The sequence below is a fragment of the Mandrillus leucophaeus genome, unplaced genomic scaffold, assembly GCF_000951045.1.
Source record: "Mandrillus leucophaeus isolate KB7577 unplaced genomic scaffold, Mleu.le_1.0 Scaffold1232, whole genome shotgun sequence".
Lineage (NCBI taxonomy): Eukaryota > Metazoa > Chordata > Mammalia > Primates > Cercopithecidae > Mandrillus > Mandrillus leucophaeus.
This window is the reverse complement of record NW_012100677.1, coordinates 346903-370470: the sequence shown is the minus strand read 5'-3', so window position 1 is coordinate 370470 and position 23568 is coordinate 346903. Positions and strand designations below refer to the sequence as shown.

Here is a 23568-nt window from a genome sequence, read left to right as displayed (position 1 = left end):
CTTTCAACTGTCCAAACTTCTATATTTCTTCCTGAGGCTGAAGATGTGGACACATGAAACCTTATAGACTAAAATGTCCAAAAGATCTCTTATTTCTATCTTTTGGAGTCACGCCTAGACACTTATAAATACAGAAGGAAAGACATTTATGTACTTAAATGTTTCAGCAGACCTTTTCTCATTATTTGACACAAACCTCATTGTGCAATGTGCCACCTTAAAAATCCCACACCCCAACTTTATCTCCAATCACAGGGACTTATCCTCTAATTAGTTATGTCTTTTGACCATTGTCAAAAGAAAAAGAAACGGTGACCTTGGATTCCACGTTGCAAACAAATACACACAGTAAGTCCTCAACAAATACATCTTCATCCAACAAGGAATGACAGCCAGCCTCTACTATGAACACTGTTGGCAAAACAACTTCAAGGTCTAGTTGTTATGAGAGAGTAGACAAGAATAAAGGATAACTCATAGAAGCAGAAGACTCAATGGCACGAAGTGCAGACAGAGGAAAACTCCATGCTGTGTTTTTTCAGAATTCACCGTCTTCGCTGGGTCGTTTCTCTGCTTCCCCATATCCTGAACAAAGAACTACACTTCCTATAGAAAAAATATTTATGAACTATATTTTATAGTTCAAAATGAGTGATTCAAAAATTAAGCTAAAGTTTGCATGTTATTTTTCAAATGAAGAGTCCAAGGGAAGTTATTTTCAGGAGAGACCCATGACATATATATTTTTTTCATTAAAAAAATCACATACGCTAGTTTTGCATTTTACTTTTGGGGTTAAAAATAAGTCTTTCCAAAAACAACAAAAAACAAAAAATGCAAGCACAAAAATTACACTGACTTTATTTCCTCAACACTTTTACTGCTTTTTCAACCAAAATTTATTTAAGGATTCCTTTAGGGCTCTCAGCATTTCTTGATCCTTGCAGAGGTGTATCTTTATTGAGGGGAGAAATACCTTTGGTATTAAATACAACAAGGATCTGAATATGAGACCCCACTAAAGCAAAAATGGTTGGTCCTAAAATGGTCTGAGCAAAGACAGTCTCAGGGGTGGGTGGAGAGAAAGAGATAGCTGGAGCTAGAGAGAGAGAAAGACAGAGACAGAGAAAGAGAGAGGAAGTCACCAGCCTATTAGGAGCCCTGACACTGCGTAAGTTATTTCTTAATGAATATACAAGGGAAAGCATAAATATTACCATTAAGCAGAGTGGATGTGAACATCCAAAGCAAGCTAGCTGGCTGATTGCTGTCTTATTTTTTTTGTTCTTTTTTAATAATTCCATTTCCAAACTGCTCGATTCCTAACACTGATGCTCCAAAGCTACTGTGAATACACTGCCTGAATACTTAATGAAGTAAACAACAAACAAAATGGCTCATCTTTGGTGCCCCCAGCTAGCATCCCAAACTGGATATAATTAAAGGTGTGAACAAGCAAGCAAGGAAGTAATGGACTTGCAAAGTCAAGGTTCTGAGAAATTATCGGGCACCCTGCACTGCACCAGTTCAAATTTATCACTCATTATCTCCTATACCGGAAAGATGCATACCCACATGTTGGTACTCTTCTCCCCTCTTGTCTCTTGTTCTCCAGCCTTTTTTTCCTTTTCACTGCTAAATAGCTACTTTAAGACAATTACTGCTTGTGACTCCCACCCACCCCGCAGATCACCTTTTCTTTTCTTTTTTTTTTTACCCTTAGAAAGCCAGTGACCTATAAAAGCCCTCTACCCCTAAAATACGTGGAGATTTCAAATATATAAGGATGTTCCTAACACACACACACTTGCACACCAACTTACAAAGCAAAGCACAGATGTTAACACTGCCATCTTACCTCCTCCTTATTTTTACCAATGGTAAAGACTAGGTTCAAATGCCCTCAAAGAAAAACATCCTGCCCACCCCTCCATACACATACACATATCCATATACACACACATACACACATTTTAATTCATACCCAGGCCCTTGACTGAAGGGATGGCTTTTAGCTCACAAACATTGTTATGGATTTGCACACTTACAATTTCTTAAGTGGCAGCTAAAGAAAGGTGTTTGGTTACCAACAGACTGCAGGGTCTGAATATATCTTTTTAAATAAATATTTGAAATTTCATATTTTTCTAATAAGAGAACTCCTGGAGTCATGAAGAGAAACCAGTTCTTATGGGAAGCAACCCAGTTTGGTTTTCTTTCCATTTATAGATGCACATATACTTGCAAGTAAGTGTGTGTACATGTTTAGTAATACCAAATAAGGAAAGCCTAAGACAGGTGCAGGAATCCGCAACACACTTATACTGATACACACAGAGTCTCTCTGCCTCTCTTTCTCGCACACACACTCTTTCCACATATACATTAAATGGATGGGGGAATGGATAGTGGTAAATGAAAGGTTGATTTTACTTTCAAAAGGATAATTGACCAATTCTGTACAACATGGCCCATCGACTGGACAATAGTAAGATAAAAGCTTGAAAATGTTCATGTCCCTTCCTAGCCCCAAAATTCCCAATGACATTGGGGAAAAAATACTGCATTGCAGCATTTGCCAGCGCATACTCGTGTGTTTAGCATCCGCTGGCCAGCTCACCAACAAATGTACATATTAAATATCTAGGCATACAAATTAACTGCCTGGTGGCCACAGATCATTGGAGCTAATGAAGAAATTTGTCAAGCCCAAAGTACTTTTGTCTATGTATGATGACCTCTATGAAGACCACCATTTCTTACTTGAGGTACATACAATTTGATTCTTTTTTTAAAAAAAAATTAATATAAGGTGTTAAGATGCTCAGGGCTAAATGAAGCAGCACATCTCCTCATGGAAGAAATAGCATTTGGCCTACACATAGGAAAAGAACCCACCTATAATAAGGAAATAAGTGTAAAGGGAAGAAATCAAACCAAAGAAAAGGACTTACTCTGAGGAAACCCTACTGTTATTCATAGTAACTCTAACTTGAGAAAAACACCCCAATTCATCCACAAGTCCTTTTAGAGATATTGAACACACACATACAAGGCACCATGCATGCAATAATTTCTAGATATGAAATTTCAAATAGCTTATACCTAATAGAAATCCTAAGTTTAAAATATCTGAAGTCTAACATGTCCCAAACCCAATTTCAAGACTAAGTTTAGAAGTAAAAGGCAAATGCGCAGTTCATTTTCCTTCTCTCTCTCTTTTTAAAATATTCTATTGTTATTATCTCACGACAATCTGGCCTTCCTCTCATAACAACACCCTAATTTTCAAAGGACCAAGGAAGGGGTATTGGGAAAGAAAAAGTTTTAAGGTTTTGTGCAAACCATCAAATGGAAGCAAGGCCATCTATATCTGGCCAGGAGAATGACTTGAATGAATGGCAGGTAGAAATGAATGGGACTGAGACCACAAATGAATGGTTAAGTTGTTTGTTAGCTTACTAAAAAATGAGATATTAAATTGTCTTGTAAATAAACGATTCTCAAAGTAATTTTTCAGCTACTTCCCCATCTATGTTAATTTTACCCTTTCAAAAATTTAAATATTAAATGATTTAGCTGTTACGTTACTATGAGATATATGGACACTCTGATCATTAAAACTGCGACTTAGTCAGATGTTGTTTGCAGAAATATTTCCAATTGGATTTTCACTTCTTAATAAATGCACATTCAGCCTTGTGCTTCCATAAAGGCACACCTCCACATGAAGGTAGTAGGCATTAATATTTTTAAGACAAAGGAGCGAGAAAGGTCAGCATCAGAACCACGTGTCTTTTTTACAACCCAAGCCAAGATGATACTTCTTACAGAAATTATTTTCCCCTGACTAAAAATTGCCAGACAATTCTCAGAAAATTAAAAAAGAAACTATATTAGAGACTTTAAAAAATTCTATTTTTTTAAAGGTGACATAGGCTTGTGCACTCAACATATGGCTGCAAGGTTCAAGTGTATCACAAAAAATATAAGTTTATTTATTTTTACCTCAAGAGTGAAAACACAATTTTTAAATCCCCTAAAAGAAGAGAAAACAAAAAGATGTCTCTGCAAGGAAAAAAGAATTGGGGGGGATTTTCAATGAAGAGAGTAAAAATTAAGAGTACTTTCAATAAAGCCAATTATATTTCCTAATCTTTTAATGTATTTCAGCATTTTTTAATCTCTCATTTTGGGGCTTACAATTAGCTACCTGATCATGTATCTATTTTGTCCCTTAGTATAAAACCCTAACAGATCACCATTTCAGTTGTTTTTACGCTATCTCCTGTTCACCCAAGTACTACACCTTTCAATCCTTATGGTACCCACCATCATGAGAAAACGAGACTATTAGTAAAACACACTTAGAGAAAAAAAAGAGAAATGCTTGTCACCCAGTGCACACATGGGTCCCAGACGTTCAAAGACACTAAAATAAAAATCAGCTTTTCACTCAGTTTGTGCCAAGACCAGAACCAGGACCAAATGCCAAATGGAAGGCAGTGGTTGTGAGAGTGCAAGCCTGATGCATCCTGTGACTGTGGGCATGGGGAAAGAAGAAAAGCAAAAGGATCTTCATTTATTATTTTGTAAAGTAATTTCTACTCAGGAAAAATAAATCAGAGGTAGAATGAACTCCCCTGAAACTAGAGTATCAACATCTGATTTAGTAAAAATACCAATATCACCTAACGCCAAATCATTGCTTAGGGTAGATCTCTTCTACCTATATTTTTCCTATGAATATTTGCTGGAAATTTCTAAGAAATCATTTGCAGAACCTATCAGCTGTAGGAGTTCACTATTATGCTTCCGTCAACTTCATTCAATATAATTTACATTTTTTTCAAATGGTCTCACAGGATTCCTTGCGATTTTTCGCATGTACAATTTCACAGCAGGGAAAAGGGGGAAAAAGGAAAAAAAAAGCAAGATTCCCTACCTTCCCTTCCCCCTCTCCTCCTCTTTGGGTTTTTTAAACAACAACAACAACAACAAAACACACACACACACGCACACACACACACACAAACAGGGGAGACAGAGCAGATGCTTAAAAATAGATTTCTAAAAATCACTGTAAACCAGAGTTAGAAATGTAATTAACACCTATTTATAACAAATAATTAAAGTTGGGCTGGCCACAAAGAACAGCAAAGATAATCGAGGTCCTGTCCCCCTCCCCTTTTTTTTACACTGTTTGCAGTGTGTTCTCATGATAGCCACCTGCTCCCTACTCGGCTTCTCCTCTGTTCGTTTCCCCGGCAACCTTTCATTGGGTTTTCCTCCCAGCTATCGCTTTCAGTTGGGCTGCTCGGTCTAATCTTATTTGTTTTACACCCATCAAAACAAGCAGCCAGACAAAGGCAATCCTCTAAGAATGGGAAAAAGACCACAGCTTTGTTATAACATCTATGCAGAGCAAAAAGTCCTCCCCAGGCTTTTCTAGGGAAAAATAAGTAAGATGATTATGAATTTACAGCCTGCCCCCATACCCAGCTCTGAAACCCCGTGAAACCTATTGCTGGAGAAAATTCAAAGTCAAAGTGGGCACTCGTGGCATCTGATCATGCCATTTTGTGCCTTATCTTCAGGGTCAACATCAGGCGACAGAAGCGGCACTCAAGGAGTTTCCCTGATTCTTTTTTCAGAAAAAGATGATGCTAAAAATAGATTTACTACTTCGGCAGAAAGGTTTTCCACTTCCCCTTCCACATCCGAAAGTCCTGTTTCACAATTGCATCTGCTGGTACTGAATCTCACCTCCTCCACCCCTCATTCCCATCCTTCCCCATCACTCCTAGCATGAGACTGAAAAAGAAATGTGCCTTTAACTTTATCAGTCGTGTAATTCCGTTGAAGGCTCACAGAGGCGGTGGACACGCCAGCCAACAGTGACGGTGACATTGATTGTCAAAAAAGACACCAACCTTCCTTGGCTAAAATGTGTGTTTGCTGGAAGAGGCAGTGTGTGTGCCTGTGTGCATGCAGTGCCATTACACTTGGAGATGGATTCTGGTTTTCAGAAAAGAGAAATACTAATAAACACACACACACATACACACACAAACGATCAGCACAGTGATTTACAATGCACAGTCCAGCATCCTTACACATACACACATACAAGCACACACACACACACACACAACACACACAGGGCTGGGACCTCCAGGCTGCCTTCCTCTTTTCACTTACCATCTTCAAGCCATTCCACTCCATCTGTGATCAGAAGAAGATGGACCCTCACACAGTGTGTCAAAAGCGGAAAGGAACGTTATGTAAAAGCTGACATTCCTTCTTACAGAGCTGCTGCCCAGAGAAGGAAGCAACAACTCAACACGCCAGGCACTGCTACACATACAAGCCGCCTCCTCTTTTTTATGAGGTCATGACAGGAAACTCTTTGAAATACAAGATGCAGCATTTACTGAAGCCCAAATAAATCACTCTCTTTGCCGTTTTGACTGCGCAGTCCCCCGAAACACAACTGCCCATCTCAATGTTCAGTATCCAGGAGCTGCCTCTCGAGGTTTAGATTTCCAGCACGGAAATGGAGAGATTCCTAACCCCGCTGCATCCACCCCCAGCCCCACAAAACCCAGGCACGTAGACAAACCCCCTCTCGCTTACAAAAAGAAAACCCTTCTTTTGCCATTATGTCTCAAGTAATATAACCTCTTTCAATAAACCAGCAATTATTTCAGCCCTCCCCCTCCACCCCTTGCCTTTATGTTGAAGGGAAAACTGACAACGACTTGTTAAAAATGACAATCTTATATCCCCACTGCTTTTCAATAAAAGGACCTACCCGCACTCTCTACACAAAAGAGATAGTAAATGTAGGAACCAAACAGCAGCACAGAACTAAACTCTTGTGCAAGCATAAGACTGGTCAAGGTGTAGATGCTTTTCTTCCCTCCAGCAACACAAACAACAGATTATAAATCTAGTCATACCTACCATAACCATTCTTATTGGCAAATATTGGGTCTCGCAGAGCTTCGACTCTTCTGTTAAAATTTGCAAAGATTTCAGAATATATATTTAAAATGACTACTATTGTTATATATAATTAAAGATCCACAAAACACGGTGTGGATGATTGTAAAGCAAATCAATTATTTTTTGGGGGGTGGGCGGGGGAGAGAAAGAAAAAAAGAAAAGGAGCAGTGAGCTGAAACCCCCGATTCTAGGATGTAGATAAGAACAACTGAACAGAGCCTTGCTGAAATTGGCTCGAAGCTTCCCCTTTTTACATCCATTTATGGGACCATCTGTCAGCCGAAGCCTGGATCTGATTGGCTGGGGAAACGAAGGGAGGCGTTGCAACATCAGGTGCTATTTAAATTAGCTACTGCCAGATTGACGATGTTAATGATTTGGTGACCTCTACAACAACAGAGACCAGATTTCTGAACTGCTTCTTGTGTCTGGTAATTAAGGCCCGGCTGAAGCAACAACAGCCATACTTGTATTTTTACCTTTTCCCTCCTCCCAGCTCAAAAGTACTGTAACAACTGCAGGTCACTGGAGGCTTGCAAACCTTAACTAACAGTGGGAGGGTCCTTCTTTTCCCCTGTCCTGAGGGCCAAACCATCCCACCCCTCTGATGGAGTGCTTTTCCACTGTAGAATATTTTCAACCACCTTATCTTTCTAGACAGTTGCTTTCTAGCGAAATGCATATTTAATGATCTGCCTGTAGGCTTAAAGATACAACAAAAGCACTTTAATGTGCTAATTCATCTACAATTTAACTTTATTATTTCCTGATATTGCTGATTTTTAGTAAGTAATGCTCCTTCTCCAGCTAACATGGCCAACATTTCAAAAGCAAGCAAGTTGGGGATTAAGCTTGCTCCGTGAACTAGGTTCACACAAGTTTATCTCAGAAAACTATTTCCTAATAAACAAAAAGAAAAAAAATGGTGGGGATAAGGGAGGGGCAGCTGTCAGCCTCTACCTTTCTGCCTTCTGTCTGAGCTTTTCAAAACTGAGGATGATGAATGATTTATTTAAATGAATTTATTTTTCAACTTGGATAGGGGCATGATCTGAATTTTTAAAAATCCACAAAAACACTTTCTCCTACTGTTTTAGAGAAAGGTAAAACATGCTTTTGACAACAGCCTCATTTCAAAACCTGTGCAGAGTGCTCATTTTGCTTAGCTAAATAAGTGATTTTGCTTCTCTCCTTCAAAGGGATGTCTTTTTTTCTTTGGCCTCTTAAGAAATTTGCAGAGAGACGTTTAGCAAGTGTGTGGTGATGTATACAGCTTGTCTGCCTATTTACATATTTTATAGCCTCTACACTACCAAGCCATCAGTAGTGTATTTTTTGTTCTGGTTTGGGTTTTTAAAGTGGCTTACCTGAGAAGTTCATGCTTCACACCTATGCAAAAACTAATGTATCACTGTTTATTTAACTCATAATTTAATCAATTTGTTCTTTGATAAATACACAGTGGTAACACATATTACCAAAGACAAAATTCAATGTAATCTTTAATCTTTGGCAGTGAGACAGAACTAGGCAGAGTAGAAATAAAGGTCGAAAAATATGCTATATCTCTGGGTTTCAAAGTCCAAGAATAAAATGGGTTTGTGAAAAATTATTAGAAAATAAAATAACCTTACATTTTTCAAGATTAAAACTGTTTTATCCAAGATACTGTTTCATGAACACACATATGTAAACATACATATATATTCATACTTTAGAAAATACAGATACATCATAAAACAATATATGTTGGGTACGCTGCATAATCCATTAGACTTCAGTATGAATACGTTCAGCTATTAGAAATGAAAATACATGAAATAGAATAGTAAAAATGTTAAAACTATAATTCCTTAAAGTGGAACAATACTCAGTTAAGTAAACTTTTAAAGTAATTTCTTTAGCAAATGTATAAAATGTCTTGTGAGTCACAATAGTACTACAGTATCTGTTGAACTGTGTACTGAGGATGAATTCACAGGTTAAAGTATTCTAAATGGTTCAGCATATGTGCACAGAGTAGGTACGTGTGCCCCAAATCAACAACATAAACTCTGAGTGCAATTCCACCAATATTAAAATATTGTGAAAAGTAAACATTAAGACAATGCTGACAAACACACAAATAAAAACAGCTCGCTTGGAACAAAATATTTACTTAGATTTCTCTTGAGGTTATAAAAGATAAAATTTTACAAAACGCTTTTCTCCCATCCATACTAACCTCAGCACACTTATTGAACCATAAATTAACATTAGGTATATTAAAAGATATTCTGGCCACTTTTCCAAAATAGTAGCTGTATATACAGTATAAATAACTAGCTGGTTTTGCTAGGCTAAAAAATTCATGCATTTCTTATATTGATCACTTTTCCACAAACCTCCACTCTAAAGTCTTTCAACGGAATCCTCAAACAAATGCACAAATGTCCTCAGAGGCCTTTTCTCTAAAGACAAAGGCAGAATCCTATTGTTGGGAAAAGTCAACCTTATTATCGCATTTCCAATAGTACCATTCATCCTTCAGAGTGAGGGGCTGACCGCTACATCAGTGTGTGACATTTGTAAAGCAACAGATTCTCAATATATTATCTCAAGAATCAGGCAGGCGAGTCTCCCAGTCATGCATGATTTTTTTTTTTTTTTCTGCCACAATCCACCACCACAGAAAGAAACTTGTCTCACTCAAGCAGCTAAGGCAACCTAAAAATGATATCCCAGCACTGTGGGGCTGCCAACACCGCTGTATTCCTCTTACCATAAATGAGCAGTTTCTTGACTCATTAATAACAATTTCCCTTAAAAGAAGTAATCTCATATCAGTCAGCCCCTTGCCACCATGCACACATCCCAAAGGTTGCAGATATCTCAGCATCAGTCGCCGGCAGCCAGCTTTCCCACACAGAGTCCAGATGGACTGTACCAGAAGCCAATTCAGCGTTAATAACTACCTACTCCGCGCAGTGGAGAAGCCTTACGTGGCACAATGGGCTAGGAAACAGCAGCCGGTTGAAACTGCAAATAAAAAAAGACAACCAAATTCTCCAAAAGCACCAAAAGGAAGGAACAGAAATGGAAGCGTGAATTGTATTTCCTTGACTTCCATGAGGCAGAAAAAAAGGAATCCTTCATAAATATAGGGAAAAAAAAGAAGGGGGGGGGGAAAACAGATGCTGCCCAGAAAAAAGTGACAAAATATTACCTCATTATTTAACAAAGCAGCATTAAGCGTCCTGCTGATTTCAAACATCTTGCCACAGATTTTGTTTTAAGAGAAACAGATAGAATCCTTTGCAAAGCACTCCGTCTGCAAAGGGTTCTTCAATTTTCTTGCGTGTCACGGAACAGTCAATATATTATTTCCCTAGAGTTCGTACATTAAAACCTCTAGTCAGTGAGCTGAATTTTCCCCTTATCTCACACACAGTAGACTCCTGTTATATGTACTGCTCTCTTTGCAAGAGCAGCCTGCCCCAAACATGGCTGGTGTTTAAACTACTCTTTAAAGTAACAGTTCACTATATAACCACCAGGTGGGTAGAGTGCACAGATTCAAATGAACCATCTTAAAATATTTCTTCTCTTTTTTTTTTTTCCCCCTTGGAATAGCTTTTGGGTGTAAAATGTGACATGAGAAACACCAGCATCCTAACAGGCAAGATTGTCTCTCACTATATCTTGTCAAAATAAATAAATAAAATTCCTTCTCTTGACTTAAAGCAAGGAAATGAAACAAAACAAAACACTGCCACCAATTCTAATAAGAACTGTGAAGAATAAACACAAACAAGCTTTGTTTCATTCAGCAAAGGATGAACAAGGAAAATACAATCAACACAGAGCAAGGGGGAAGGCCAAAAACCTCACGGAAATATTTCTCTTTAGCAAAAACAGAAAAATATTCACATACAGTGATGAAAACTCAAAAGTGTGCATGTGGATGAAGCACATACAAGACGGAGGCAAGAGTTTAAGGGTGCAACTTTTCTTCTGAGTAGAAATTAGGTTTATTTAATACGGGTCTTTCCTAATAAGAAATAAGTGAAAGCTTAGAAGTAAAGACACTGAAAAAAAAAAAAACCACACACACACACAAAATCTTAAGCCTCTCTTTTTAAAATACAATTAAATGAATAGTGATAAACAACCACAAGAGCAAGCCAATCACATATCTCTACCCATTGCTGTTCTTTTTCCCGAAGATCTGCCTCGAAGTGGAACATTTCTGTCGTATACTATTTTGGATGTATAGCTAACTTGGCATCTCCTTTGTACCACTCTATTCCAATTAATCTACTCCTCTGCCAAGAATAAATAGACTGTCCCAAGTTGAAAGCTCCAAGTGATTGGGGGTATGTTAAAAGGATATAGAACCACCTGAATAAAAATAAATTACATCACTTATATTGTTATATGGCCTGATTTTAAGGAGGATCTTATTACTTACAAAGCATGCAGCACCATTCTATGTTCCACATGTGTCTAAAACAGAAACCAACACACACAGATACCTGGGATTTTCTTTTCTTGGCTGGACAAAATTAAAGGTCTGGAACCTCCACATTTTCTTGCAAACACAAGTGTTGACACTAATATTTTTCCAGCTCATCCAGGCAGTATTTAGCCATACACAATAGTGACTATTTCCTTCATCTTTAAGTCAAGACGGCATCACTTAATACCATTTAACCTCCTTGCATATATTAAGTTTCAAGTGACAATTTTTAACTGGCGAGTGAGAAGGAGGAGTTGCTCTCATCAAATTCTGGTTGTATGAAATAAGCTAATTTGTACACTCACCATATGTCTTAAACACTAATTAAAAAATGTCACTTTCTTCAAACATTAAAATGTAATCAGCTTAGTAAATAAAATATTCTCAAGTTTTCTTGCCTTGGTGATAATTTAAAGAGTGTTTATCTCAAGGTAACCTCTCTATTTTGATTACCAAGGAAGACTTTTAATTTGAAAAGGGAAAAAGGGGATACTGGGGACTGGGGGGAGTGAGAAGAGAAAACCACTACTGTATGAAGTTGCACAAAGGAAAATAAGATGAAGCGGGTTTTTAAGGACCCAAAGTCTTGTTACCCTAAGGCAAATCCAGCCAATCAATACCACCCATTGACGGTCTACCATCTGCCAGGCTATCCAGCGATGTGGCTAAACAGACCTGTTCCATATGACTGTAGCCGGCTCATTTTCAGTCGATTAGGGCAGTTCCAGAGCATTCACGTGCAACAGCACAAAACTCCAAGTCAGACTGAGCCTCTCTCTTCACACCAGTCCCTCCGAGCACAGCTGCAGACCTTTTCCTCCTGTTCCGGCTGTCTGGATTACCTCTTCTTGCCCCTCAATTGAATTAGCAAAATGGGGTGGGAAGGTAGAGTGAACAGACACTCACATATCCACACACACACATATAGATAATTGCTGGCCCTTCTTCACTGTTAGGCAGAAATCAGGAATTCCATGTGCTCTGCCCTAATAGCACACCATTTAAATAGCGTCATCAGTGACTACGACCTGACATTTTCTTGTAGTTCAATTTCTTTTTATCCTTTACCTCTTCCCTTGAAAAATAAACCTAGACTGCTGGCATTTCTTTCTTTAGGAAAAATACAATCAGTCTGCCCAGAAAATGGTGTCCTATATGTAAAAGCTTTTGAGAAAATTTAAAGCTTAATTTTCCTTTGTTGAATTGTGGTGTTGGTTTCTTTTTTTTTTTCTTTGTCATGTAGAAATATAAATTATATAATTATACATATCATATAAAAATGCAAACATACTACAGAGGCAAGAAAGATGCACCAGATTGACATGAAAGAGTCTACCAGAAATTCACTGTCGTATGTTCTCTGTGAGATATATGACCTGATAGTCAATAATGCCTTTCTCCTTCCTAAGGAGTTTTGTCTACTACAGATTGTGGGAAAGCTAGAAGAATGCTACTGTAGGGGGAAATGTGACAAATGGATGTCTAACCTGTCTAAACCACCAAGAGTTCACCTGTGCAGGTAAATGGACCTAAAAGTAGATTCATACTTCATCTTCCCGCTTTCTTTTCATATTCCTAAGCCTTATGCAAGAACAGTAGCTAAAAGTAAGATTCCTTTCCAGAGTCAGTGTATGCTTACTTTTTCAAATGTGCCTTTGACCATACTCTTAAAGCACTAGAATGTCTTTCTGGGAAAGAAAATTTGAAGTATGGGAAAACTATCTTACTTACAAAATTCTGAAAAAAAAAAAGGTAAATACACATTTATCCGAGCATCTGATTTAGGTAGAATGGCTGTCTGGACTTTTCCCTGATACAGTCTTCATCACAACCTCTAAAAAACTCAGCAGGGTCAATGTGAAAACACACAGAGATTTCTGAAGGTCTCTGCATTAAGGGATTTGGGGCCTTTTCATATCAGTTCAGATGAGCTTTACAAAAAATAAAAAACCAAAACGAAGAAACAAACAAAAAACCCTGCTATATATATAAATTTTTATAAACCTAAGTGCACTGAGCAGGTAAAGTATGGAGTAGCTATTCACACCATTAAAGGATATAGTGGTTGGTCAAATACATTTTTAAAAATGATTTGATATGGAATTAAAAAAAATTCTGGACTCGTTTATAATTCTGTAACTAATAATAAAGGAATATATGTAAAAGGCAAAGAAGGTACATCCGTGGAAAAAGAAGGGAGGAGGAGGAGGAGAAAGAAGGAAGAAAAGGTCAAAGGGAGAGGAGGGGAAGGGAGAAAGGGAGGAGAAGAAGAAATAAGAAATTAACAGGAATTCTAAAGCACAAATGAAAACGCTATATTTTACCAGGAGTCTACTGTATACCAAACACTGTATTAGGCCCTTGACATACACAATTTTACTCAACCCCACAGTAGTGACAATTATAATATCTAAGCATTACTTCTAGAAAGGTGTTTTCCTTATCCAAAAGTAAGATGTCTCTTCCATTATGTCACAGAAGAATATGCTAAGTAAATATTTGTGTTTTTTAATTAAGATTTTTTTTTTTGGTAGAGATAGGGGTCTCGGTATTTTGCCCAGGCTTGTCTTGAACTCCTGGCCTCAAGGGATCCTCCTGCCTCAGCCTCTCAAAGTGCTAAGATTATAGGGATAAGCCTCTGTGCCCAGCCTTAGTAAATATTTGCTGAGTTAGTGAGAAAGATGGGCACAGACTAGAAGAGAAAGGAAAGGGAAGGTGAAAGTCATGCTCAATTTTTTCTCAACTAAAAAATAACAAGATTAAAAAAATTAAAAAAATTATTTAAAAAAATATTCTTGAAAAGATTTCTTTGTGACATGCTGTTAGCTAGGTATGTCCTCAAGATATCTCATTTAATCTATTATTACGATCAGGCTGTAAATCTGGAGTGGGAGAAACACAAAAGATTAAAACTGGAAAGCAAAACATTTTAGAAAGCAGGATAAGTACTTGATTGAGTCCCCAACCCTACCCCTTTTTCCTCTTTTAAACCTGAAAAAACCCCTTACATACAGTAGTTGCTCAACAAACAGTAGTTGAATTAAGTTATATATCCTTATTTCCAAGCAGTGCTGAGTTACAGGGAATGAAGGAAGATCAATAGTCCCACTCATTAACACTTCAAGTACTATCCCAAGGCCCATTCTGTTTGATTCAACTAGGGGTTGCTGAACATCTCCTTCAGGAAAAATGATATGTTAGGCTCTATAAGCCTCAATTTCCTCATCTGTAAAATAGGCACAATAATACTTCACTTATGGTTTGTTGCCAGGAAAAATAAAAAAGAAAAAACAGCATACATAGGCTTGGTGGAGGCATCATTCTAAATGGCAGCAATTATTACTAATATGCAGAATGGGAGGAAATGCATAAATTAGTATTAGTTTCAGGATAATTCAATCTTGTTGAGGAAGATATTATATAAAGACTCTCAAAATAACTAGAGAATAACAAGACAATCATAACTAACAAAGGCTGAATGGTCTGTTCCAGTTCTAATAAAAAAGTGCCTGCTGCCGATAAACATTTACTTAGTCTTGTGGGCAAACTTCAGTACTAAATTATTGGTGTGAACAAAGAAAGAAATAGATGTCATAGTCCCCACCTTCAAGGAGCTTAAAATCTGGTTGGGAAGGAGTTTTCCTTTTTACGCATGAATCCTAATAGCCTAAGGAAGGATGTAAAAAAAATACCAAAATTAAGTGTTAGAGATAGTTGATAAGCCTCCCCCTGTGGGGGAAGGGAAGGCTTCATGGGAGAAGCCTGAACTGAGGCGAGGTCCAAAGAATGATAAGAATGGGCTAGGAAAATGCAGAATATTTTTCATATAAGAATAGGGGTGGGGTAGGGGGAAAGGAAAGAGATACTGACAGCCATCGCATCCTAGCCAGAATCCCTGTGAGGGCTCCTCTGAATCTATTCCAACCTCCTCCATTTTTAAAAGCTATAAATAGAGGGATATTATGATATGACTACTGTGGGAGGGCAGACCTCTTATTCAGTAAGTTCTTTATAAAAGGAACAAGAATTAATATTGATGGAACATTCACTGTGTGTTGAACATTATGGTAGGTGCTGTGCCTATAAATCTCATTTAATCTCACAACTCTGAGATTTCCAATAAGAAAACTAGAGATTACAAAATTTAATTGATTTTCTCAAGATCATGTAACTAATAAGAAGAGGCCAATTTAGGTTTCATGCTTACGTATGCCCAGCCTCAATCCACAGTCTTTTCTCTATAACATACCAACTTATATAGAAAAGTGTGAATCTAAAGATATTTAAGTCTTATTTTCTGTGTTACTCTATACTCAAAAACTAACATTCAAAATAATATCTTTGACTTCTATTGACATTTAAAACAGTAACAATCAAAATAATCTATGCCTGTAAATTCACTATTCTGCCACCAGGTGATAATAGAACTCTGGTCCTATGAGGATTACAAGGGAAACATTTTGTCTACATTATTTTGTGCATGTGCTATTCCATTCCCTATGCTTGGAAGTGGTGTAGAGAGTGACTGATCTTTAGATGAAATTGTCTGCTCAAGTCCCAAAACATTTATCTTTACAAATATTTCCAAATTTTATTTATTAAAAATCCAACTGTGAACATAATTCTAGACCTCAGTAATTTTCAAACAATTCAATTACAGATTGCATTCAATGGATTATAGTTAATTGTTACTTTCTTTCTTTCTTTCTTTTTTTTTTTTTTTTGAGACGGAGTTTCACTCTGTCGCCCAAGCTGGAGTGCAGTGGCATGATCTTGGCTCACTGCAACCTCTGCCTTCCTGGTTCAAGCAATTCTCTTGCCTCAGCCTCCCGAGTAGCTGAGATTACAGGCATGCGCCACCACGCCCGGCTAATTTTGCATTTTTATTTTTAATAGAGATGGGGCTTCTTCATGTTGGTCAGGCTGGTCTTGAACTCCCAACCTCAGGTAATCTGCCTGCCTCGGCCTCCCAAAGTGCTGGGATTACAGGTGTGAGCCACCGCACCCAGGCAGTTCACTGTTACTTTCACACTGTACTGTGAGTTTGCATGGCAGAAATCGTACGTTATTTGCCTTATAACCCCAGCACACAGAATAACAGTACCTGGAATATGGTGGACACTCAAGAAAAGAACATAAATTATTGATTTCAAATAATTCGGAAAAAATTTGAACCAACTGCTTACGGTATAGTTATTTGGTGGTCAATGCTCTATTCACTAATACATAACTTTCTTTATCAAGTCATCCTTAACCCTGACTTATTACAAAAATCCCTTTCCTGAGGTTGGTCACCAGCAGAAGCCTTAGATCAACAGCCCATGGCTGCTTTTCTTTCAGTGGTCAGGCACTTCCCTTCTGCCTTGGCCAGGGACATTCTACATTTATTACAAGCCCTGCCCTACTTGGTAGTCTAGTTTCCAACTCTCTTATGCCCAGAAAGGTTGCTTCCTTTCTCTATGAGAGGTGAATAAAAATATGTGGAAAACAAGAGAGGCATGCTATATAACTGTCAGAAAGAGGCAACTCTCCACTTGACCCTTTTTAGTTCTTCCCCTCTCTGACTCTAAAGCTGGGGAAATGATTTAACTACTTTTAAGCAGAAGAGTAAAGTTACACATTAATGCTGAGTAGCTCATTTCCCGTAGCAACCCCTTAGCAACAGCAGCTTCAAGTTCAAAATACCTCCGTGAAAAGGATCACATCTTTAACGAAGATGAGTATTTTTTTAATGTAAGGTTTTTGAACAGAAGTTTTAACATTACAACATCCAAAGCCTTGTTTGCTACAAGTGCTTATTTCATGTTAACCTTCCTTTATGATATTATGAGGTAACCATAATGATGCTAGGCTTCTACAAAATTTGAGTGTCTAGAAAAGCCCTGGTCCTTCCCTAAAATTATTCACAAACATAACTTTTCCTTTTTTTTAAAATTAAGTCATCGTTACTCCTAGGTCATTATAGAAATTACACAAGTTATTTTAAAAGGGTTATTGATATTGAACTCACTATTCAATCTAACCACTTGCTATTCCTCCCTTACTAAGAAGAGTGAATAAAGAGTATTTACTAATTTTATTATTTGATACCTACTTTGCCCACTTCATTATCCATAAAAGGAACCGTGGGATAATTAAATAATCATCACATTGAGTATTTTTCCATTGTTAGTGAAATAAGAATGCTTGCAAAAAAGTTCTCTAGCCTTCAAAAATCCTATGAATGTAAATGTGTGTTATATATGTTATGCATATTATTAAAACTTACATCTTGTTCAAGGATTTTGAAATGCTTACATCATCTTCAAGGTTTCACAACTCAAATAATGTAAAAACTCCTGCTTGAAATTTTTTCTTTATTATTTGTTAGCACATGGATACCTTGGGGCAAAAGAAAACAAAACACACAAGGGCGTAGAACAGTAATCTTAATGGATATCTTCACTATTAAAAATTTATTATCAATTTATGTGTGCCAATTCCATGATATGGATAGCTAAAAGACAGATTTCCCCCATATCTTTGACATAGTATCAGTAGTTAGCCAAACTGAACCATCTACCTAACATAAATTTGTACACATTTGCATGTGTAAGAGAACTGAAGAACATACCTAGAACAATGGGCCTTATACACAGTAAGTGCTTGGTGCATGTTTGTGAAAGTCAGATCCATTTTAATTCACTCAGGAACATAAAAGGAAGAGCCAGGAGACATCAAGGCCAGTTTCATCTCTGCTACTAGTAATTCTATGACCTCAGGCAAACCACTTCTCCTCTCTGGACCTGAATCTTCTTGAGTAAATAAGAAATGAAACTAGATGATTCCTGAAGTCTCTGCCAGCTCTAATATGTCAGAGTTTATAAATAAGTAGTTTTTAATTAGCAATTTTAATTCAGTAGGGTTTACTCAGATTTTCAACTGACTTTACACTGTAATAATGCTGGCTAAAGGGAAATTAAGCTTTTGAAGAAGATTTTTAAATCTGCCTCAAAGAAAGAGCCAGGATAGTAGCATGTTCCTCTAACACCCAGTCTGGTCACCAGAGGTTTTGTTGTTTCTTTCTTTTTGAAAGAGGGTCTTGCTCTGTCACCCAGGCTGGAGTGCAGTGGTGTGGTCATGGCTCACTGCAGCCTTGACCTCTCAGGCTCGAGTCATCCTCCCACCTCAGTCTCCTGAGTAGCTGGGATCACAGGCCTTTTCTCCAACACCCAGCTAATTTTTTATTTTTATTTTTAGTAGAGACAAGATCTCACTATGTTGCCCAGGTTGGCCTCAAACTCCTGGGCTCGAGCGATCCTCCTGCCTTGACCTCTCAAAGTGCTGGGATTACAGGTATGTACCACTGTGCCTAACCAAGTTATTTTAATAAAATGCAGAACTGGAGATGGTTGGTTAAAAATCATTAAAACCATGGGCTTTTAAAAGTCAGGGACCAGGACCTTGATTAAGTCCAAAGATACTCTCTGAACTGTAGTGTCATATTTAAACTGGGACAACAATAATGCCTAAACTTGTGAGGATTAGATGAGATAATCCATGTAAGGTATGTATTATGGGGTGTGACATGCTGCTAATTACTCAAAAATGTTCACTATTTTTTATTAGGTTGAAACATGAAATTGTTTTTATAGGTTAAAAGCAGTCAAACATGGTCAATTTCTTACGGTTTGCCCTATGTTCTGTTACTCCCCTGCCTAAAACTCTTTCTAAGATCCTTATTGCTCTTTTCAAGTCCAATTACTCAGTACAGCATTCAAGGCTCTTTACAATTTTGTCTTTATTTAAGTTTCCTGATACCTCCAAGACATTTCTTTCCATATACACAGCTCTAGATATGACAATCTATTCTCTCACAACACTTGTCTTTGTTGCTGTCATTTCTTCCATCTAGAGTGCCTTTTCTCTCTGGAAAATCATACTCATCCTTCAAGGCCTCAGCCTCACTAAGCAAAATGAGCTTCTTTGTTATCTGAGCTTTCATACTAGCTTGTTCTTCCTGACACCACAGAACTCCCGTCAGAGCATTACCACAGTTGTTTACAGGTCTGCCTCTCCCACCTGTTTTCAAGGTACTCAAGAGCAAAGACTGTTCTTATTCATCTTTGTTTCCCTCCAGCTGAGCACAGTGGCTGTCACAGTTGGTGCTCAATAAATATTTGCTAAAGTAAAACAAATATATTCGTATGGCAGGCTGAGATATGGCCTTTCTTAGAAATACATGAAAAATAGATGAATCCCAAGGATGACTCAAAAACTTTTGGAATCCACCTTTCCACAAAATCATTTTTTTCTGATGTGAGAAAGCTCTGCCAAAGGAAGGTATTATTCCTCTTAGAAATGTTCAAGTGACAAAAACCAAAAACTTGAAAGTGGAAGTTGCTCTTCAAACTCAACAAATCCATTGAGTTCATGCTATGAGCTTTCAACACAGGCACTGTTTTATTGATAGAGATGGGGATGCTCTGACTGCAACCTTATTTGGTGAATAATGTGAGGGTTTGCCCCTGAATTTGTGCTTCCATAGCTGGAAAGTCTTCAGTCACAGAGAACTCCAATAGGTCTGGATGGTGTGAAAGCTATGGAAAAGAGGAAGGCACTGCTGATATTGTAGCCCATATTCTCAGATCTATACAACCAGGTCTCTGGGAAAACCCTAGGAAGTACAAGTACTTAACAGAGTATCTATATAGGCGCAGATATTAGTTAATATGTATGTATGTATGTGTGTGTGTAAAAAATATATATTATATAAATATAAAAGTAGTTTAAAAGGAGAGTATATAGTTTTACACTACAGTAGTTTCAGGCTATTTAGCCAATTTGTAGCTTCAGATGATTTATTTTCAACATTTTTTTTTTACAGCAAGTGCTTTTTTCTAAGCAAAATTTTATGAAAACCCTCAATATATAAACAAATAGAACATTGCTGTCCTCCTAGCAGTTCCTGAGGCATCCTGAGGAACTCAGCAATCAGTGAAGGGACTAATCTAGTCTAGTCTAAATAATACTATAATGAAAGAAAACTGAACTGGGAGTCAGAAGACGGGTTTGAGCACCAATGCTGCCATAAACTAGCTATGTGACCTTAGGCAAGTCCCTTAGCACTTCCACTTAACTCAAGCCTCCTTGTCTATTACTTTCATTTTGAAGCAGACAGTCATTGCTCTCTGAAATCCCAAATGGAATGTCTCCATTGCTGAGGCCTCCCAAGCATACAGGAGAGCAGTGCTTACTCCTCTCATACTTTTCACCTACCTGAATGCTTCACAATTAATCTTCCTCCTAACCATTCTTTTTTTATTTTTATTTTTATTTTTGAGATGGAGTCTCACTATGGCGCCCAGGATGGAGTGCAATGGCGCAATCTAGGCTCACTGCAACCTCTGCCTCCCGGGTTCAAGAGATTCTCTCACCTCAGCCTCCCCAGTAGCTGGGATTACAGGCACCCGTCATCAAGTCCATCTAATTTATTTATTTATTTATTTACTTTTTGTAGATACAGGATTTCACCAAGTTGGCCAGGCTGGTGTCGAACTCCTGATCTCAGGTGATCTGCCCACCTTGGCCTCCCAAAGTGCTGGGATTACAGGCATGAGCCACTGCATCAGCTAATTATTCTTTACTTACAGAAACATGAAGTGCAACAATTAACCATGGAAACACTCAAGGTTGACAACACAGGTTTCACAAGTACCGAGAGAGGACTGGGAAAATAAAGCTGGTATCTTGATCCTGTCTTGAATTATTATCATCAACATATCTTTGCCTTCAGTTTTAAATGTATACCATCTACCAGCCACAGTAACCTTTCTTAAATTCCAATCTAACCACATTGCTTCCTTGATTAATAGTAATCAACATCCACCCCTTCTGCTGAAACTGTCAATGAGTGGTCTGTAAAGTGGTACCCAGCAGACCTCTAATAGAACCCACAAATTTATAGGACATGGTTTTATGACATAAATGTATGTAGATTCATAGTCTTTTTTGCATTTCTGTCTCTCCCACTTGAGCTCCTTGAGGGTGGGGCTTATATCTGATTCACAATAAATGATAGTTAAATAAATTAACAAACGCAACCTTTGCTGGACAAAGTTTCCAAATAGCTGCTTTTCTCATTTTTAAGCTGCAGACAACTATCAGTATCTCTGTTGTGTTTACAAAGTGCTTTCACACAATACTGCTATCTATTGAGCATTTACTGTGTCAGGTGCTACTCTTAGCTCTTTATATGTATTTACTCACTTAGTTTCACAACAATCGTATAAGGTAGATATTGTTATTATTATCTTTGCATTGACATATAAGAAAAACTAAGAAAGAGGTTAAATGACATACATTATTTATTCATTATAATCATTCAACAAATATTCACAGAGTATTTACTGTGTTATTCTTATAACCATGAGAAAGATAGGATATGTATAATCATCACTTTGAATTAAGGGCAAAGGAGAGACCACATTTTGTTCATACTTATGGGTCCCTGAAGTGTCCAGAATAGAATCACATTCAATAAACATCTGCTGAGTAAGCATTGAATTAGTGCTCCTGATATCTGGTAGTGGGGCTTTCTACATCAACCACTTTTCTTGACTGATGCTTGAGAGAAGGGATCCTTCCTTCTCTTGGTCAAACCCAGATATTTTTGAGAGTGCAAGGAGTCTCTATTAATAATTACAACAAGACAACAGGCATAAACCAGTACTGGCAAACCAGGTCACACGGTCACATTACCTATGACCAATTTCACCTGATAGCCACTGTGGTTTCCAACAAAGAGATGAGGGTAGAGGATGCAACAATGCCCAACCTAATGCAGGTAGTTCAAAAGGACATCAGTTGACAAAGGCCCTGGTTAAAATGTGCTGGTATAGTCAATCTTCTCAAGACACTTAGCACAGTAATGTGTGGGGAGAATTCAATCAAAAGCTTAAAAACAAACAAACAATAAAAAAAGAAAGAAAGGCCACTATCCAGAAATCTCAATGATACCCAAACTTTATAAGAACGCTCTCTGGCAGTACATTCAAGGAAACAACATTTGGGCAAATTAAAACTTACACCTATGTATGTTCCTTTGCTCAAGCTATTCTTTCTCTGTCTGGAATACATGTCCCCACTTCTTATGCTTGATGATCATAAATAAAGTTCAAGCATTAATTTCAATAAATTCACTCAGCAAATATTTATTGAACACCTACTGTGTGCCAGACACTGTGGATTCAACAATAAACAAGGCACACAAAATCCCCTACCCTGGGAATTTATATTGGAGTGAGAATAGGCAGAATTAATGATTCCCTATTTGAGCTCTCACAGAACTTGTTCCATAGGTTACTCTTGTCCTTATTGAATTGTGATTACTAGCTTCCCTGTCTACCTTCCACTCAAGACTGCAAGCTCTTTGACATCAACAACATCTGTGCCCTCCATGCCTGGCATGGTGCTGGTTTACCTAACTGAACTAAAGTTCATATATTTTCCCTCTCATGGTGCTACATCCTGCTAATATTCTCTTGAGCTCACTGCTTGATTTCTGAATATTTAAAAATCACCAAGCAGTCCCTTGGCACTTTACAGTCAGACTAGGGAGCCCAGGCCTAATGATGAAAACATGGGCAGAATAAGGCAAGAGTACATAATCAAAGACTGAATTGTGTGGGTCAGACCCAAATCACTCCCTAAAGTCAGAGAACTGAGATGCCACATGAGTCCAGGAACAAGGGTGCACATGAGTGTCACAGAATATCTTCCTTTACTTTTAGCTCAGCAATGCTGCCAGGGTGCCCCTATAGGGTTCGTTACTGTCTAAAACCATCCCAAAACATGCCAGAACATCCCTGCATAGGGCACATTTTATGCCTTTGCACAAGTTGGTGCCTCGCCTGGGATGCCCCCTGACCCCTTGTGTGTCTGATGGTCATACACCTATAAAATTCAGCTCAAATGTCACCTTTGTGACATCATCCCTGACCTTCTAAGGAAGAACTTACCATGCTCTCTTTGTGTTTCCAATCCTGGCCCTTCCCCACACATATACCCATTATAACTTGTCT

The 23568-nt window shown here is 37.9% G+C and overlaps 1 protein-coding gene across 6 annotated transcripts in view; it reads right to left on the bottom strand.

The window, feature by feature from the left end:
• Nucleotides 1–23568, bottom strand: part of ELAVL4 (ELAV like neuron-specific RNA binding protein 4) — a 155668-nt gene that overhangs the window by 87314 nt on the left and 44786 nt on the right. For 2 of the 6 annotated variants that reach the window (XM_011971632.1, XM_011971635.1), the window contains exon 1: nt 6967–7244. The exons of 1 other annotated variant lie outside the window; for it this stretch is intronic. In XM_011971632.1, the coding sequence (XP_011827022.1) occupies nt 6967–6975 (9 nt within the window). In that variant the 5' untranslated portion in view covers nt 6976–7244. Of the gene's footprint in view, nt 1–6201; nt 6551–6966; nt 7245–9769; nt 9893–12181; nt 12273–23568 lie in introns of those variants that run through there. 3 more of the 6 variants (XM_011971636.1, XM_011971631.1, XM_011971633.1) reach the window with 3 other exon arrangements.